Raw genomic sequence first — 20,296 nt, 5'->3', positions numbered from 1 at the left:
TTCTTCCTCTGCAGGCTGTCCTCCAGTCTCATCCGCAAGTACCTGGAATCGGTTCCACAGCTCCACTGCTTCCACTGGTGCAGAGTGGCGTCTAGTTCTTCTTCTCCTGTCACCCTTTTCCAAGGAGTATCCTCTATTCCATTTTTCTTCACCTCAGCATTTCCCACTGCCTCATCTTGCTGTTGCTCTTCAAGCTTCTGGTCTGCCCTTTGCTGCTGTAGTTCCCCCATTCTGTCCAATAACTCTTCGTGTTCTCTTATTCCCCGGAGGGTCGACAGTCGCCGCTCCAGTCCACTTACTTTTTCCTCCAGCAGCGTGATCAACTTGCACTTGTTGCAGGTGTAGGCCATGTTGTTCTCAGGCAAGAAAACAAATATTGCACACACCTTGCAGGTCACCACCACTGGAGAGTCCTGTCCTTCCATAGCCTCTTTTCCCTTTTTGTGTCTAGCTTTGTGATTGTTCTAGACTAGCCTGTGCCTGCTCCTCTACTCAGTAGAGGTTAAAAGCAGAGTCCCACTGGTGTGGAAGTGTGTGTTACAAGACAAATAAATGGAAAAAAGTTAGTTAAAATAAAAAATAAAAATAATTTAAAAAAATGTTAGGGGCCTCCCCCTTGACCTCCCCTGCCGAACTCCCCTGGCCAACTCCTGTTTGCTCCCCCTGTCCGTTTGCTCTGTTCGCTCGCTCTCTGGGAGCTTGCTTGCTTCTGTAGTCCCTGGACCAGCCGGAGCAGCTTGCTCTGCTCTGCTCTGCTCAGCTGGGAGGCGGGAAACAGACTGAAGCTTCCTGCCCAGTCAGCTGCTGGGAGTACTCAGGCCACACACCCCCAATTCAGTTGGAGCTCTCAGAAGCACCTGGTGAGCTCACAGATCTTTAATCTGTTGCTTTGATTATTAGCTTTACTGGTAGCTCTTAAATATTCTTAATATTTTAAGTGTTTTTAAATGTTTTGATATTGTATTGTTTTGATACTTTTGTTGTTGTATTTATTGTTTTTGGGGGGAGAGGGAGTTATTGTTGGTTTGGGGTTTTGTAATGACTGTAAACTGCCCCTAGGGCATTTGACAGATGGTAGGTATATAAATATACTAAATAAATAAATAAAATGTTGTGAATCAAGGGAGAGGGAGGGATAGTAAATGTGACAAAAGGGAGAGTGGATTGGTTAAAAAATGAGATTGTGCTGCTTTTCTTCTCTGGAACAGTCATTTTGTACTTCATTACTCAGTGTCAATAGGTATGAGTGACCCCCCCCCCTTTTCACATAACCCAGACCTGTTCCAGTCCATCTTCTCTTACATCTGCCCTCATGTCCTGTTCAGTGATGTTTATATTGGCTCCTTCTTTGACCCACATATTGGCTCACAGTTGGACCGATAAACAAGCGAAACTATCACCTGGTATGAATGCTTCTTTGGTCCGATTATATATTATGACAATGAATATTCCACATCTCTGGACTCCTATGGTACATGCAAGGAATTGGCAGCCCAAGTTTTCAGCTTTTTCTCTTGTTCTTAAACAAATTGCTAGTCCTCATGGATGTCCACACATGGGTAGTGCTTGGTGATATCTGGGGAGCCAGTGTTGACTTGGAACCAGGAGATGTGAGGTTTGTCTCATTTTTGTGCCTCTTTCCTATTCCCTGTCCTCCCTGCTCACTTACACGAAACACAGACACCCTTCCTTCCTTCCTTCCTTCCTTCCTTCCTTCCTGGCCATGCTGAAAGTAATGGAAAATCTGAAAAGAAAAAAAAAACAGCTTAGTAGTAGTTTAGGAAGGTGAGAAAATTATTATTATTTTCAGTTAACGTTCTGCATGTTCAAATAAAAGGGTATGAGTTACACAGGCGTTCACATCTGTGCTGCAGCTCTTTACGCCTGGCACTGGAGTACTGGGCTGTAACGTTTTGAGCTGGCTTCTGTAGCAGCCCCTCTAACAGCACTTTGATCTGTAGCAAGTTAGGGAAGGGGCCGTAGCTCAGCCGCAGAGTAGCTGCTTTACATGCAGAAGTTCCCCAGTTCAGTCCCCACCATCTCCAGTTAAAAAAGGGTCTGGGCATGGGTGACGAGAGAGACCTTTCTCCAGCTGAGATCTTGGAGAATCACTGCCAGTCAGAGGAGATGATTCTGCACTAGATGGAGAAATAGTCTATAAGGCAGTGTTCTGTATTGATGGTGATCATGTTTAGTTATGCTATGGAAAATGTCACTTGCTGTTTTCTGTATGCCTGCTAAAGGGGCAAGACTAGAGCAGGCTGGGCCTTTTCTGGACCGTCAACCACAAATCATGGCAAGAGTGGCTGGGTGACCAGTCAGATGGGCGATTAATAAATTTAATAAATAAATAAATAAAGAGGCAAGGAAGGCAAAATACCTAAAATTGTTTAGATGTATGTGTGTCTGTTTGAGGCTGTTTGCACAACACCCTAACTCCCACTCAGTGGTTGAGTGTGGGCCATTTTGCACTGTGGGTTGTTTGTTGAACTGTGGGTTAGCATGTTGTCTGAATGCAGCCAGGGTGGCTTGTTGACCATGCGGTGTGGCTTGTTAACCACCTTGAACAACCCAACCACAAACCATGGGTTCTCAAGGTGGCTTGTTCAAGAAAATAAGCCACACTGCAGGGTTAAAAAGCCACCCTGGTTGCATTCAGGCAACACGCTAACGCATGGTTCAAAACAAGCCACACTCAACCACTGAGTGTGGGTTAGCATGTTGTGTGACCAGCCCCTTTATATGTTTATATGTAAACAATTTTTTTATAATATGTATAATGTGTTTTTATGGTTTTTAATATTTGTAAACCAGTCACAGAGCTTTGCTATTGAGCAGTATAGAAATGTAATAAATGAAATGAAATTATTGACAGAGAGAGAGAGAAGTATAAAGTGGCACAACAGCAAAGCAACAAAGAGGCTTTGGATCAACTATGGATGCAGTCGGTGTTAACTTAAAATATATAAGAAAGGTTGATAGTTTAACAACAGTGTAATTTCAAAATATATTTAGAGCTAAACATTTTGGCTTCCACCCTCAGTAGTAGCTGTGATGTTAAAAAAATAATAATATATAAATAATCAGAAGCACTATTCCCCATGTTTTTCCACAGGTTTCCCACAGTGGAGGGAGGGGATTCAAATATTCTAGTATCTGCAGGAATCTCGGCATTGTTGGGAAACTTCCAGTGCTGGGTTTCTTTTGCTCCTGCAAAAAAGGAAAAGAAATCCAGCCTAGGAGCCAGGCAAATCCAAATCCGGTTATTAGAATAAATGCATATGTTTTGTTTATCTTGGTTTTAATTCTCTTTCACAGATTAAGGTTTGCAAAGCATTGGTATTTCATGGATGGCAGAGAATGGGGTGCCAAAAAAGAATGAGAGGATTCACATAACTGACTCTAGAACTGAAAGTCTTGCTTGTTTGATGCAGCTTTTTAGAGAATGAATGGGGTGTGGCAGGGACAAAGGCTCTCTGGTGTCTGCCAGCAAATCTTCCAGACACGATTTCCAAAGACCTTTCTGTAGCAAAAGTCTTCTGCTGGCTTCCCCCGTGCAATGCCGCTTTGCTCTCGCTGCGTCGGCCTTGCCTCAGCTGTAATAGGTTCTGACATTTCATTTCAAAGCCCTCCGTGGAGCAGCCCCAGCGGCCTGCCTCAGGGGCGGGCATCTGTGCATTAAATCTGATTGCCCTGGACATAAGCTTTGATCTCTTCCAGGTCACGTGGCCCGTTTGAAATGGTCCTCAGCGCAGCGCAGCACAGCACACGACCTTCTGTGAGCAATTTTCTGTCAAGCTCACCTTTTGCTTCCACCTCCCCACCGCCCTGTCTTTCTCCTTTTGAAATAGAACCTTTGCAGAAACATGCATTCTGCCTTGACAAAGTCCTGAATGCTGAAAGATCAGAGTTGACTTGGCCCAGCCTCCCCTGCCTGCTGCCCCTTGTGAGAGAAGAAAGAAACTGAGGGAGCAAACACCCCTTCCTTCCAGGTTCTCCCAAGAGAATGGGGGTACAGCGCCCGTCTTTTCCTCTTCTGCCAGTACCATAGGTGAAGCAAGGTGAAGAGTCAGGATAGTGCCAAAAATCTCCAGCAAGGTCTTGCATGTTTGGTTTGGTTTGATTTGTTGTTATGATTATTTATTTTATTTATATAACGCCTTCAGCGTCCATTAGAGTAGAAGAGGACAAGCCCCTCACCCAAGGGGCTTACAATTTCAATTTTGACTTGGGGGAATGGAAAAAGAGGAGGGAAATGGATAGACAGGGAAGCAATGTGTGGTTGTTTCACTTGCACATGCTTAAGGAGCTCTTCATACGGAACTTTTATCTGACTATTGAGATTGCTCACTCACGGAAGTTTGCGTGTTCTTTAGATGTCATCCTGAACCTCCAGGGCAGAGGTATTTCCTGGTTATTCCATCTCAAAAAGATCTGGAAGTAATGAGCTATCTATTTAAGTCGGGATGTTGCACTATTAAGATGGCCACTAGTTGGGGTTGTTTCATTGAGTTCTATGGAACCTTGAAAATTAAAAGCTTCCCCTCTCAGCAGTCGTGTGGTCACCACTGTAAACGTGGAAAGGCTCCATAATGGGAGGACCGCAGGTTTTTTTCTTTAATGCCAGGCCCAACTAATCCTACACATATATTAGCGGTCTTGAGCCTCTTTCATCTAGAGGGCCAAATTCCATTTTGGAGAAGCCCCTGGGGGCTGTATTCCAGTGGTGGGCAGGGCTGAAGCAAAATGGGCAGAGCCAAAACACCTAAAAGACCAGCATATTCTAGCTTAAAGTAACTAAGCCTTAGGAGGAGCATTTCAACCACCTGGAATGGGGAAAAAAACCTGCAGAAGCCCAGAAACCACCAAACAATTGGTAGTTGGAGGAAAGGGGGTGTGGCCAGGGTCAAGGGGATGTGGCCATCTGGGGACCCCAGGTAGGCCAGATCTGGACCGCAGACAGGTCTGAGATCCTGCCCTCCAGCTCTAGTTGTACGAGGGTCCATAAAGCTCAGCACATAGTGTGTGAGTAAACAACTCCCCCTACCTCCAGTCTGTTAAGTATGCCATTAGACTCAGGGGTTGGGGTGGAAGTGTTTTCCCTTTCTCAGACCACATACTAGAAGAGAATTGCAGCCTGGTATCCATGTTTTTGGAACTCTTGGACCTGACAGTGGCCCTAGAACCTACGGAAGAAGAGTTGGGATATTTTCCTTATGTTCTTCCAACTGGATGACCCCCAAACCTGGGCTCTGAAGCTCGCTCTTTGCTCTGACCCTCCCTCATGAGCCTACAACACTGTGACGCCCTTAAGATTCTTCTCTCCAGAGAAAGTACATTCTGTGGCTTTTCTAAGTATTTCTGTCTTGTTTTGTTTTCCTTGTTAAGCAGTTTCAGCTCATTTGAGTTGGCACAACTTGTCCCTTCTTGCTACACCAACGAAATAACTTCCATATTCTGCTAAGCTCCTATCGGTCCTTTGATCACACACACACCCCATTTATGAAGAAGACTTGGAGGTTACAATAAAAGTGATCAGGGTTCTATTCTTACTCTTCCAAAGTAGTTCTCAATGAAATCCAGAACAGGTAAAAGCTGTTGTATTTCATTGAATCACACTCTCTTCTTGATGACAGCCTGTGAGTTTTTGAGCTTTACAGAACTCATCAGGTAGAATGGAAAAGTGCCCCAAAGTGCAACTCAGGAATTGTAACTCAGAAGCATGTATCTGTTGAACACCATCAGAAATGGGTCTATTAAAACAGCGGAAGTGAGCTATATTGTACCTTCCCAGAGGGGTGCAACAATGCACTATACCAAGTTGTTATTCCTGGCTTTCCTCACACAGAGTTTTTATCCTGCGATTGAGATTGCTCCTTCATGGAAGTTTGCGGGCTCTTTACATGATGCTGTGAACCTACAAGGCGTCTCCTGCACTAAATGCCCTTTGTTCCATTTTTAAATAGATCGCAGATAATGAGCTATCAAATTACCCTGTTGTGTTCTACTTGAGTTCCCTCTGTGAAAAGAGGAAAAGTGGCAAGCAGAGGAATGAGATCAATGAAAGATAACGGAAGACTCATACTGGGAGAAGGAGGGGGAAAGGGGAGGGGGAAAAGGAAGTGGGTGAAAAAGGGAGTCATTGTGATCCTGCATTTAAAATGGAAGCAGAAAGCCCCGTTTTAAATGCAGGATCTTAGGCTGGTGTAGAGATGCCCACTTAGTCAGGGCAGCCATACGGGCAGCTAAGCAGCTGTTTAAGGTAATACTGTTGCTGGGCTATGCATCATGCCAGCCGTAATGCATGAGTCCAGGTTCTCATGTACTCTCATGGTCAGCACTCCATGCAAATCGGGTGAACCCCAGAATCCTCTGGAATGTCGCAGGGGTGGTGGTGCATTTGCATTATTGTCATCATTTATTTGTAACCCACTTTTTCCTCCAAAAGGAAGCCCAAAGTGTCTAACAAAAGCATACAGAAACAAATACAATGGCATCAAATAAAATAGATAGTAGCATGAAAAATTATCTAACAAGAAAAATACTACAGTAAATCTATAAACGAACTTTCAAACCAAAACTTAAACACCAAGGCCCTAAAAGGGGGAAAAAAACAACACACACCAATTTTTTTGTGCTCCCCTGTCTAGACGAAATTTTTGCTTGCCACAGGTGAGTGGCTATCTGCAGTCCAGACATACAGACTTAAAACTGCTTTTAACAGCCATTCCATGTCCTCAGGAAAACTCCGGGAACTGTCGTTCTGTGAAGGGATGAGCTTCACAGAGAATTATTAGCACTTTCACCAAACTACATTTTCCAGGATTCTTTATGGGAAGCTATGCTAGTTAAATAGTTCTCATCTGTTATTCGTAGCCTAGTGTGTCAGAGTGTTAAATTCTACAAGGATTTGTGTAGCCATTCCTAGACTTTGGAATAAGCTTAATAAACCTTAAACTTCTCAAGATCTTTCATTACCTCTTCCATTATTTACAGGAAGGAAAGAAAAATGGGAAGTGAGTTCACCAAGCATGTTGAATTTCCGCTTGTTCTTGACCTTTAAGGCTTGACCAACTGCATGCCTGTTTGCTCCTCCCACATGTTAAAAAGCACACTCCTGGGTCATGTTTGATACAGCATGGATGCACATGCATGAACCTCTTGTCAAATAGCATTGTGTGATCTGTTTCATAGCCTTTTCTCCTTCTGCCCTAGGTGCACATTGGTTATCTTCCTAACAAGCAAGTGCTCGGACTCAGCAAACTTGCAAGGTAAGGTCTACAGGTAATTAAAGTAATGCAGATTACTAAAACAGATTCCCCTGAATGAAGTATATTGCATAATCTGATCCTTCTCTAAATTCCAGCAAGCTGTGCTATTGTCCATAAGCCTTTTGGATTTTGGACAAGATACCTGTGCTAAGGCTGCTTACAATTAGACAGTGACCTGGTTTGCATGTAACAACAATCCAGAGTACAGGTTGAGTATGGGTTGTTGAATTATGGGTTGTTGTTGAATTGTGGGTTGTTATGGGCAGACCCTGCACTGTTATTCAACTGTGGGTTGTTAACCATGAACAACCCAGAATTCACAACCCAACAACAAACCCTGGGTTCTTTTCTTTGGATGGTAGTGGTTAACAATCCATAGTTAAACCATAGTGCAGGGTTCACACATAGCAACAACCCACGGTTCAGTGACAACCCATACTCAACCCGTACTCTGGGTTGTCATTACACACGAACCATGCCACTTAACAGAAGAGGCCAGGGTAATAAATACTGTTACTGTGCATCATGGTAGAGCACTTTTGGCGTCAAATGCCTTGGCAGTCTTTATGGTCTTAAGTGAACAAGCTGAAATTGGGAAAGTGCCTTGTTCAAGGTCCCATAATTAGTGGAGGAACGACTTGAACCCAGGGACAAGTTTAACCCTATGCCTGGGACAAGTAGGTCAGTCGTATAGCTGTCAGCCCAGGCATTGGTAATGGAGTTAAAATGAAACGAAACTGGAAAAAAGGACATGGCTAAAAGTGGTGCTAAATAGGTGTGGTTAATGGAAGAAGATGAGGTACTGAAGGAAGAAAGGGCACAGCTAGGAGCACCCCTATCTGGTTGCTAAGTTTTGCAGAAATGTTGGCATTTGTCTATATACCTATTGTCAAGGGCTCCTTGGAGGGCTCTCAGTCTAATCCAGTAGCCAAGCCCAGACACAGACAAAGGGATTCTTTTCAAAGCTTTATTCTTCTTTTACAACTTAACAGCTCTACAGGTAGCAACTAGATCTGAGCAGCAGCATCCCTATGCCCTAAATTAGAACAGTTGGTCCCCGTTTGAAAAGCAGTTACTGGCAGACCCCTGAATATAAGGACTAGGGAGAATCCCTCCCCTTTTCCCTTGGATCCTCTGGGTGCAACCGTTCTTTGAGCGCCAACCGGGCGCTACGCCTCCTTTCCACGCTCTCCATCTGGCGCCGCTCTCTGCGTCTGCGCTGCGCATCCAACCAGTCTGCTATCAGTGCTGGGTCACTCCCTGGACTGCTTTCTAATCTAGGAATGTGGGTGGGAGGAAACTCTGTCAGCTGCGGGCCCTGGGAAAAAGGGGCGCGCTCCTCTCCCAGGAGCGACTGCTCTTCCTCCAAATCAGAACTACTCTGGGATTCTATGGGCTCAGTGTCCACCCTGACACCTATCTATTTAATTTTTGATGAACATACGAATTTTCTCCAACGAAAAGTGTCCTCTGTTACTATCATGGTCGGCCTAGGTTCCTCACCATAGGACCAAATGACAGAAACATAGATTTAGGGTGCAATCCTATGCATGTTTAGCCCAAAAAAGTCCCACAATTCTCAGCATGCCCCAGCCAGATATGCTGGCTGAGGCATGCTGAGAGTTACAGGACTTCTTTCTGTCTAAACAAGAATTGTGCCCTTAGTGACTTAGCTTTGTTCAAAGGTGAATCAGGTGACACAGATCTCAGTTCAGAAGTCACAGCGCTTAATCTTAGAAGTTACAAATCAGTTAACTTGAAATGCTTAAGTTAAGGAGCGTTCCAGAAACAAGTACATAGTTATAATCAGAGACTTAACTCCTAGAACTATGTTAGACGTTCAAAGCACTCAGAGATCCAGGTTCACGATACAAGATTCAAAAACAGGGTATGGTTCACAATTTATGAGGAGTCACAGTGAGAGCCCCAGGCAAAAACTGAGATGGTTCCCAACTGTAAGATCTCCATGGTCAGGAGCCTGAGCTGACTCACATTCAAGGTTAGGAACTCGTGTAGCTAGGCAGAGTCCTTGCTCTTGGGGTAGCCCATTTTTTTTGACAGGATTGTTACTTGGCAGGGGTACTGAACTAAGTGCAGAGGTTCAAGAACAAACTAGGTCAAAGAGCCCTAGGCAATGGAAACAGTCCCTAATGCAGGATTTCCATGCACAGTCTCCCCAAGCTGACTTGGGTTCAAGGTTACAAGAACTAAGTTGTAACAAGGCAAAGTCCTGGCCTGTTGAGAGATGTTACATATTTCAGGAGCTCAAGTGGCGGGGTCCAAGTCAAACTGGGTCTAGGGATTCAGGAATGGACTAAATAAGAAGGAATTCCGCAGCAGTAGAGGAGTTTTCCCCTCAGAGCTTCTACTGAAAAGGGTCCTTTGCAGATCTTAGTTCTGAAGGCATGCTTGGAATTAAACAAGGCTAGAAATACATGCACACGGGCAGAGATTAAGTTCAACAACAGAGTCTGCATTGGAAATCTCTGATGTATGGGCATCAAGGCAAAACAACAGTCTCAAAAGTCACTAAGAGGCCAAACCAGAAGGCATTCTGAGCCATCAAAACATAGCTACACAGTTCTTGGCACACATTAGTATTATATTCAATAGCAGGTTTTAACAATGCCAGGGTTCCACAGACGAAGTCCTAGAGAAAATAATGTTGAGGAAAAAATAGCATGTTGTTGTCCAATTGATGTAAACTCCAAACAGAAGATATCATAAGCAGTAAAAGACAGAGTGCCTGTTCCCTTGCAGGGAGCCAGAGTCCCAATATCCTGAGTAGCATTAGTTCACAGTGTAGAATTTATAAGTTATAAGATTCTCTAGAAGCATGAACAGACCAGGCAGAACGTGGTCAGCCAAAAAGAAAACCACTGTAGCCGAAGAAGAAGAATTCTAGACCATAAAAGACGTTGACACCAGCAAAGCTCTCTTGTGTGTGCAACAGCTTATAAACAGAGGTGTGGCTGCTAAGCTCATTAAAGTAAACTCAGTCTCAACCACAGCTTTTGGCCTATAAACAATACGTCAAACCAGGGCATGTCTGCTGTGCCCTCTTGAGCTGATGCTGCGAGCTGAGATACACCTCTGAACAACTCTCCTCCCACCATTCTCAGTCCCCATAGAAGGTTTCATAGGTAATACTTCAGAAATCAGCTCAAGGCCAAAATGCAGCTGTTAGAAAAAACATACTGACTCTTTTGGATTTGACCCCTATTTTTGCCTGCAATTAGCTAAGAAGTGATACACTCTCATAGCAGCCATCTTCTCACAGCTGTATAAAGTCTACATTATGCTTGTTAGAAGCTGAAGTCAACTTTGATTCATAAGTAACAAGGCTTACTGGTCAAGACCAAATTCTCACAGTTACAGGCACAGAACAGAAGATTAGAGGTGGGGGAGGGCACATTTGTGCTTTTTGCATATTTTAAAAATGATATTGAAATAATTTTTCACTGAGGATAGGGCAGGAAGCAACACTTTCAAATCAAATCAAAAAGGAATGAAGTTTAGGTTAGAGAAACATTCCTACAGTGCTGCCTTAGGAGTGAACTGCAGTCTAAAGGGGCTGCAGAATCTCCTTCTATGGATGCATCTGAGAAAAGGTTGGCTGGGATAACCTTGATTCTGATGTCCTACCTTCCTCAGGGAATTGTCATCACTGCCAGCTCTCGGGCCTTCCAGTGTGCAGCAGAGGATTCTGATGAGGATGAGGCACAGTCTACTTCCTCAGGGATAGGGCAGTCAGGGCTCTCCTGGCCAGAGGACACAGCCCTGCCATCATCCTCCAGCTCAGAGGATGAGTCCCTGACAGAACCTCCACCTCTCCAGCCCCATAGAAGTCTCAGGCTACATAATCAGGAATAGGCTCCTTAACAACCCAGTCAGCTCCTCCGGGAGGTGTGGAGCTGACCACAATAGAGGTCTTGTCAGCCTACATAACACTTCAATTGACCTTACTTCTTGCTAAGATGACATCCTTCTATTGTTTTAGTAGGGGAGAGTTCCAGCCAGTAGGACCCATTTGGAGCTATCCAAGGCCCTACTTTCTTCCTGCCTTGATCCTGCTATCAGCTTTTCCTGTGAGCCTCAAGGGACCACAGAATGGGACTGGAATGGGATTAGCTGAGATTATTCAGAGAGCTTCCTTGTATTCTTCTATGGCTTTATGCTAAACTGGTGTAGCATAATGGATACATGATTGGACTTGGGCCAAGGAAACTATGGTTCCCTGCTCATCTAAGCAGGTCTGTAGGTGGCTTCGAGCAAATCTCTTCCTCTCAATTTAACCTACCTCGTAGGGCTGTGGTTGTTGTAAAGATAAGGCATACAGTTTCAGATCATCCCATCTCAAAATCAATATGTTAAGACTGGGAAAGGTACAGAAAAAAGAAGCTAGAAAGATAAAGCAATTGGAGCACATCTCATGGGGAGAGGAGCAAAAACATTTGGGACTTTTTAGTCTTAAGAAAAGCACTATGGCCCAATTTTGGATACTACAAACTCAATCCCCCAAACTGGTATGGAGGTCAGGGAATTTGCTACAAATTTACGCACTCCCGGCTCCCTTCTAGTGGTAGGGCTCCTTTTCCACATCCTGATTTTGTCTAGCCATAGTTTGCTCTGACTTGAATCGGCAAACTGTAGTTAATGTCTTGCCTATAAACCATGGTTTGCAGACCAAACTATGGTTTCAGGTCATGGTTAGGAGTTGAGGCAGCTACTATAGTTTATTGATTTGGATATCATGGCAAACTGTGGTTAAAGAACACTAGGAAGTGGGAGAGGGGACCTAGGTGCAAGAGGAGTGGAAGGAGAGCACAAATTGGCCTACAAACCATGGTTTGGAAGATTGGGGGTGCTTTTCAAGTGGAGGACTCTCAGATCAGGTAACAGATCTATTATTCCTTTGAATTGGTAGCCAGCATCTGCATGTGGCAGTGAGGAAGGCAGCTGCATTTTTCTGGAGAGACTCCTTTTTGCCACAGGAAGAATCCTAAATGAATTGATAAGTCAAACTGACTCCTCAAGTGCCTAATCATGTACCCATCCTGTCCTCGGCTGCAACTGTTGTAGAAAGTGAGAAAAGATAGAAATGTTGACTGGTCTCATCACATGAGCCTGTCAATGCTGGCACTGGCAGCCACAGTGGGGGGCTGGGCCCCTCCTAGGAAGTCCAGAGGGGGCTTGAGCCCTGCAGCCCCCCCTAAAGTTTACACCCTTGAGGCAGATCAGAGGAACATTTTTCTTGGGCAGCTGGCTTATAGAACAACAAAGACACCACTTCTTAAATATTAAATCCTCTGTTTAGAATTTGGGTTGATATGGTCTGTTTTCATCTTGAGTCTCCAATGACCTTCTGCTTTAGTTGGCATCTCAATTAAATCTGACTTTCCATGTTCCTTTGTAACCTGCAGGGATCAAGCCCTATGTGTGAGCATCACAGATGAATTCAAAGCAATTATGATTCACTTCAAGGAAATGTTTTTTATTTGTCTCACAAATACCATTTAGCCTGGAGGTAGAGCCTTGTAATTGGAGTGTTGGATGCTGTCAGGAGCACCTTAGCTGCCTCTTGCAGTCCCCTCCAATAGCCAACTCAGGACACAGACGACGAGGATTCTTTCCAAGGCTTTATTCCTTTATTACTTTATGACTCTTTCAGATACTAATCACTAGTGACTAAGCAAGGAACTGGACTGGGGATAGATAACAGAGTAGCCTAAGCTCCAGGTAAGGCAATTGGTCCCCGTTTGAAGGAAAATCATGGGAAGACCCTGAACTTATGGGCTAGGGAGAGATCCTCCCTCTTTCCCTTGGGTCCTCAGGACGCGACCGTTGATTGCGCGTCAAACAAGTGCTACGCCTCCTCTCCACGCCCTCTGTCTGTCATCGCTCCCTGCATCTGCGCCGAGTGTCCAGCAAGCCCCCCTCCAGCGCTCTCACTGCCAGGGTCACTATCTCTCCCAGGAATGCCGGCAGGAGGAATCTCTGCCGGCTGCTGTGCTTGTGAGAGATGAGTGAGCTTCTCTCCCACGGATTGCTGTTCCTCCTCAGAATCAGAACTGCTCTGGGGCTCTATTGGCCCAGTTTCCACCCTGACAGATGCTTTGTTGGAAAGTTGCTTTTTATTATTTTTTAGAGATTACGTAATTGTTGTTGTTGTTGTTCAGTCGTTCAGTCGTGTCCGACTCTTCATGACCCCATGGACCATAGCACGCCAGGCCTTCCTGTCCTGCGCTCTCTCCCGGAGGGTGCTCAAGTTCATACTCATTGCATCGGTGATGCTATCTAGCCATCTCATCCTCTTCCGTCCCCTTTTCCTTTTGCCTTCAGTCTTTCCCAATTGTAAGTCCCATCTTGATGGGATGAAACCTTTAAACACCCAAGGTCATGCGGTTGTGGAGCTTTTTGCCACTGAAAAGCAAGTTGCTAGTCATCACTGTGTAGGGGGGAAATTGGCTTTAAAGACTTTGTAGGCGGCTCAGTGAAACGCAGTTCAGGCCACTAAACTGATCGGCTTTAGTTGATCAGTCTACCGTTAAGCTGATTTTAGTTCTTGCAGACCTGCACTTCACTAAGCCATCAGAGCCTTTGCTCAGGACAGCAGATTCAAAGCCAAAGTAGGTGTGATGCCAGCAGATCCATGGGCGGCTGGGCGGGGGGGATCTCCTGTGCTTCTTTAATTCAAAGGAGCTGGGGTAGGAATGGGGTTGGAGGAGGCAGTGTCTTACTTTCTGATCCAGCAGAGCTGCTTTTTGGTTCCTCAAACCTTGTAGCATTCTGCCTCATCTTGACCAGCCTTCTTCAACCTGGTGCCCTCCAGAAGTGTTGCACTACAACTGCTGTCCTGGGTATGGTGGAAGTTGTAGTCCAGCACACTTGGAGGGTGCCAGGTTGGGGAAGGCTGAAGCTGACTTTTTAAAACATCTCCCTCTTGCCACTTACATCAGTGGGGGACCTCTGGACTTGTGGCATTTGATGATTCACTCGCCTCACGACAGTTGGCTTTCCAGACTCAGGAGCTTCAAGGGCTTCTTGTGTAATGACTAGGTTTTGTCTGTCTCTGTGTGAGCAGATGTTGAAAATATTCTCCAACGTCTCTCGCCCACCTTGTGGTGTTTTTCATCCTCAGGGGTTGGGGGGTATACTTGAGATCCATTACCAGCCTCTTGCGCTGGGCCGCATTGGCAGGGTCAATCAATGGGTTTCGATTGCTGTGCTTGCCCACAATTATCTTGAATTGTGGAGATGCAGAAAGGACTTTGAATTAGAATTGTCCCACGCATCTGATGACTCTCTTTGTGCCTGCTAATAATGGCCCTAGAAACATGTCATTTTCTTTCCATTTCTTACCAATCGATAAATCGCTTAACTTAAGTGGCACAGGATGTTGACCGGCTGAGCCTCCTTGAATGGCAGGTTCTTATCTGTCAGCAAAAAGAGTGAAAATGTGTGAAGAAATACTGTATTTTCACCTGTTTGTCTATGTTTTTTAATGTTTAACTTCTTTGTGTAAACCTCCGTGAGGCTATAACGTAACGGAGTAGGCCAAAGGCCTAGCTTTGTTTCTGTGCATGGAGCCTTAAACAGTTACGGTTGGCATGGTTACGGTGGTTATTTATTTATTTATTTCATTTCTATACCGCCCAATAGCCGAAGCTGTCTGGGCGGTTCACAAAATTAAAACCAAACAGCACACAATAAAACAATTTAAAATATATAGAACATTAAAACCACAATATAACAATACAACCACAATAAAACCTAGCAGCAGTGCAGGAGTTTAAAATACAGATTTAAAACAGCAAAGATAAAAATTTAGAAAGCTAAAATGTTAAAATGCCTGGGAAAATAAAAAGGTCTTCACCTGGCGCCGAAAGGAATACAATGTAGGCGCCAGGCGAACCTCACCAGGGAGCTCATTCCAGAGCCGGGGTGCCACAGCAGAAAAAGCCCTCCTCCTAGTAGCCACCTGCCTCACTCCCTTTGGCAGGGGCTCACGGAGAAGGGCCGCTGACGATGATCTTAAGGTCCGGGCAGGCACATATGGGAGGAGGCGATCCTTCAGGTAACCTGGCCCCAAGCCGTTAAGGGCTTTGAATGTTAACACCAGCATTTTGAATCGGGCCCGGAAATGGACTGGCAGCCAGTGCGGCTGGAAAAGTACTGGCGTAATATGAGCTCGCAGGCCAGTCCCTGGTAGCAATCTTGCTGCCCTATTAATGAAAGGAAGCATCAGGCTGTTTAAAGGGTCCAGCAGGGGTGGGGCAACGTGTGGCTCTCCAGATGTTGTTGGACTACAACTCCCATCAGCCCCAGCCAGCATAGCCAGTGGTGAGGGTTGATGGGAGTTGTAGGCCAAAACATCTGGAGGGCCTTAAGTTGCCCACTCCTGGGACTAGGGGAAGAAGTTAGCTTTGTTTCGATTGGTCAGGTGGGTCAACAGAGGTGATTGGCAGGTTTGTAAGAAACATGATTTTAAAAAGGTCAGGGAGAAAAGTCTGTTAGAGACTGAGATATTTAAGAACATTTAAGCCTTACCATCCTATAATTTGAATGACACTCTCATCCATATAAATCCCTCAATAAAGTTTAGTTTTGTTCATCTTTTCTCTAGCGGTGGTGTCGGTCCCATGCCTTAATTACTAGGCAACTGAGGTATATCTGATACAAAGGGTTAATTTTGGTGGCAGCAGTTTTATGACTAAGGGTTTTTATACTTCTTCATCTATTTATTTGTATGCCGCTTTTCCACAAAACTGTTCCTAAAGCGGTTCACAACATAACAAATGAATAACAGTAAATATAATTTACAAGATACAGTGATCAAACAGCAATAAATATAACACTGTTGTTTTTAAAAAATAGAATAAAAACAATTACAAATAACCATAATGTTGGCAGATAAATACATAGTAGAAATATCAGTACATACAATATCCAGTAAAACAGTACGGATAAACTAATCCAACAACTGAGCACTGAACAGGAGAGAGAATAAAGCACAATACAGAAAAGTTTTTAAAAAAATCTCCATTCCACATGAGGGTTCCCCACAATTAGCCTACAAGCACGGGTTGGTGGCCACACCCCTCACTTGTGACAGCCTTATAGAATCTTAGAATCATAGAATAGTAGGGTTGGAAGGGGCCTATAAGACCATCAAATCCAACCCCCCCTTTCTTCCTCCCAGCTCTCACCTGCGTCTCCCCTCATAGTTCTTTACCCATCTCTCACCTGGGGACGTAAAGATTGCCAGCTCTTCTTCAAGCTGCACATATCCACAATTTTTTAACATTACCCATCCTGTCTCCACCAAGCACCCCTTCCAGCACTGGTCTTTAGGCAGCCGACTTTATCAGGCTCCAAGCTCATGGGTGGGGTGGGGTGGGGTGAAGCAGGTGGAAATGCTCAATCCCTTGATGTTAGCCCTGTCCACCAAACACTGCATCAAACACTACTGAGATGGCCTTGTGGCAAAGAGTTCCATAGAGCCAAGTCTCAAAAGTATTTGAAAAGGAAATGGTGGTGGAAAACCTATGGACGTCTCTACATCAGGCTTTTGTCCTACAGTTGAGATTGATTATTCACGGAAGTTTGTGGGTCCTTTACATGATGTCAATCTCCAGGGCCCCTCCTGTGCTTTGTGACCATTTCTGCAGCGTTATTTTTAATAGGGAAAATGGACTATTTTATGGAGTTGCACTATAACTGCAAGAGCCTTGTTTGGCGCAGAGTGGTAGGCGGCAGTATTGCAACCAAAACTCTCCCCACGACCTGAGTTCAATCCCAGCGGAAGCCGGGTCTCCAGTAGCCGGCTCAGGTCAACTCAGCCTTCCATCCTTCTGAGGTCGGTAAAATGAGTATCCAGCTTGCTGGGGGAAAGGTAGTCATGACTGCGGAAGGCAATGGCAAACCACCCCGCTATAGTCTGCCATGAAAACGCCAGCAAAAGCAGCGTCCCTGTAGGGGTCAGTAATGACCCGGTGCTTGCACAGGAGGAACCTTTCTTTCCTTCCTACTATAACTGCAGCTACACCACAGCGCCATCTAGTGGCTGTATAATGAAACATATAGACCTTGCAGATAAAGGAAACCCCTGGGAAAAAATGGGGAAGCGCATTTAAAGGGCCGCTCTTAATCCCTCAAAGAATCCAGAAGCAGAAGCCCTGGTAAAGTTGTGGGATAAAAAAGCCTGGTGTAGAGCAGCCCTGAGTGATGTCTCTGCAAAATGCATCACCAAAAAAAAGAGGACTCAGATTTGCATAAAACTTGTACAAAACTTGTACAAAATTAGAAATAATTACTATTCTTTAAATAGAAATACAATACATCTCACCACTGTAGAAAAGACTGTGTCAAGTGACCTGTGTGCCAGCTGCCCAGGTGCGAAGTGTTGATGGATAACCTCAAAGCCTCTGCTCTCCCTTCTTAAGTTTCTTGATCTTGGACCAGACAGCCCTTCAAATGAAGGGTACCTTTAAATAGAGGATTGTCCTCTATAGAGTAGGACACATGGCAACCCTAGTTATTTCAGGTCTTCTCTGTAATGTTACTGGTGTTCATGCACCCAGCAGCCTTTTGGCCCTCTCTGCTTTTTCTTGGGAATACCTTAAGTGGAGACCTGCAATATTTCTCTATATGTTTTGTTATACCTCCTGTAGTCATTTTCCATTCACTCTCCCCGTCACTGTACCATTCATACACATGCATCCAAATGTTGTCTTCTTCCTGCTGTGAATTTCATTCTACCAACAGCATCATCTGAACCACAGCCCAATATGTGGGACAGTGTTTTTTCTCTTTTTTCAAAAACAACTCCCAAGAAATTGGAATATTCCTGAACATTCCATAACGCTTCAACAAGTGAGCCAATGACTTATGGATGTTTATTTCAATATATCGAAGCCAGAGCTCTCACAGTCACTATGGACTCTTCAAAGATTGTGCCTTCATTTACCTGAGGGTTTTTTGGGTTGAATTTATTTGATTGTGGAGGTGGGGAAATTTGAAAAGCCACTATTTTTCCTGCAAATCCACACATTCTGGGCTTTAATTTGATACTTCATTTGTAAGTGCTATAAGTCGTTATCCAAATATGGCTTTCACTTCACACACAAATATATCTGATGAGAAAGCCCAGATAAATTTGCCAAAATGGACACATTTTTCTTTGTCCTATTTTACTTAAAGCGACCTGTGGCTCAAATTCAGTTTTGTCAAGTTGGTACAGAATGACAATAACCTCTCCTAATAGGATTTCGCTAATGTGTTGGGTTTGTATACTGGAGGCATGACCCCTGCAGAGTGAACAAACACATTTTGTCTCTGGATTTTCATGTGGGCAAGCTTTGGAGCTGTAATTGAATCCAACGCCTCACGTGGTACTCTTCTTCTCCACACTTGAGCAGTATCTGTGACAGATTTTTGCAGTAGGACAAGAAATGTATTAGAGGTGTATCTCTCCACCGAGCGACCAAACGTGGGTTGCAGCCATGTGGTGCCAAAGGATTCAGCTTAAAGCCAAAAGTTGCAGATTTCTCTCTCTCCAAAATGGATATGACAGGTGGACCCCCATGTAAATAAGGAAAGGTCAGACATTTTAAGACGTAAAATGAAAAATGTGTCTCGTGAGCCTTGTCTCTCTAGCAGGCTAGAAATGATTGCTCCAGTAACTTTTTGACCCTGCCGGTTGGTGAACTCTTCTTATGAAGCATCTGCTGCTTTGCAGAACTCTTTTTTCAGACGCTCCAAGTTGGTGTTCTGTCTCTGTTGACTGGCATGGCATGGCATGAGCATAAGGCACATTCCAACCCAAATTAAGAACTTTTAAAGTCATTGTGATAAGTAGAGCTAATTGAGCCTCTCTGGAGTCTTTGAGAGAGTCAAAGACCTCCCAGCTCAGCCCAGCTCATCATATAGGCGGAAGTTTTTATTATACCCACTCCCTGGCCCAGTCAATCCATCCCTTAGTCCTGTTATCTCCCGTCGTCTTTCAGGAAACAATGCTTGTCTGCCTGCTTGTCCGTCTTCACAACCAAGTCCTTGCCTTTTCTCCTGCCCCCTCCATTACTGCTTCATATTTTATCATGCCAGGATGGGTTTTCATTTATTTGTACCTGGCTTTTTTTGGTGTGTTCATACATTTAAATTCTACTCTCACTTGGTGAAAACTCTTCAAATCTACCCCTAGAAAGTGACATCTCTGAACTGCCCAGGGAGCTTTGGCTATTGGGCAGTATAAAAATGAATGAATGAATGCTTTTCTTCTTCTAGGATTGTGGAAATATACAGCAGAAGATTACAGGGTAAGTAATCTTCTTTGTGCTCTACCTAGTGAAATATATATTTTATCACATTAGTAGAATCAGTAGAGAATACTGAATACATGAGTAGAATCAGTAGAATAGTAGAATCAGGAAATACATTTTTTTGTATTCAGGAGTACACAAACTTACATGATGGCCTGTGTGTGGGGTGTGGGGTGGCTGGGTGAACAGGCTAGTCTTTTCTAGTCTGATTGGTCCAAGACTTTCAAGTTCCATTTTGAAACCCAAACTCCACCTTGGAGTACATAAGCAGCTGGCTGCAACAACTCATCCTCCTTAATGATTCAGTAGGCACCCTGAGTATGGTTTTCTCCCACTTTTGAGATTCAAACCATTCTCAGTCTGCTCTGTAGCAGCTTATGGCATATAACACGCAGGGAGGGAATGCCATAGTTGAAGCACTTTGGACAAATCTTCCAACACAGGTAAATTTACCCTCCATTGGGTAAAATCTCCGTATGGAAGGAAGTAAATAGCAGGGTCCTACAGGGATCTGTATGCTTTTCCAATGCTTTTCAACCTGTTCATAAATGATCTGGAATTAGGAGTGAGCAGTGAAGTGGCCATGAACTTGAGCATGCTCTGGGAGAGAGCGCAGGACAGGAAGGCCTGGTGTGCTATGGTCCATGGGGTCACGAAGAGTCGGACACAACTGAACGACTGAACAACAACAAGTGAAGTGGCCAA

The 20,296-nt window shown here is 44.4% G+C and overlaps 1 protein-coding gene across 1 annotated transcript in view; it reads left to right on the top strand.

The window, feature by feature from the left end:
• Positions 1-20,296, top strand: part of GCH1 (GTP cyclohydrolase 1) — a 54,630-nt gene that overhangs the window by 25,367 nt on the left and 8,967 nt on the right. Inside the window, exons 3-4 of the mRNA XM_084835112.1 lie at positions 7,216-7,271; positions 19,557-19,588. Coding sequence (XP_084691238.1) covers positions 7,216-7,271; positions 19,557-19,588 — 88 coding nt within the window. The remainder of the gene's footprint in view (positions 1-7,215; positions 7,272-19,556; positions 19,589-20,296) is intronic.

Source organism: Heloderma suspectum, chromosome 1 (genome assembly GCF_057233095.1).
Source record: "Heloderma suspectum isolate Gila_16-S chromosome 1, 16-S_ref, whole genome shotgun sequence".
NCBI classification, from domain to species: domain Eukaryota; kingdom Metazoa; phylum Chordata; class Lepidosauria; order Squamata; family Helodermatidae; genus Heloderma; species Heloderma suspectum.
The sequence above is the reverse complement of the archived record's forward strand: the minus strand, read 5'-3'. Positions and strand labels throughout refer to the sequence as shown.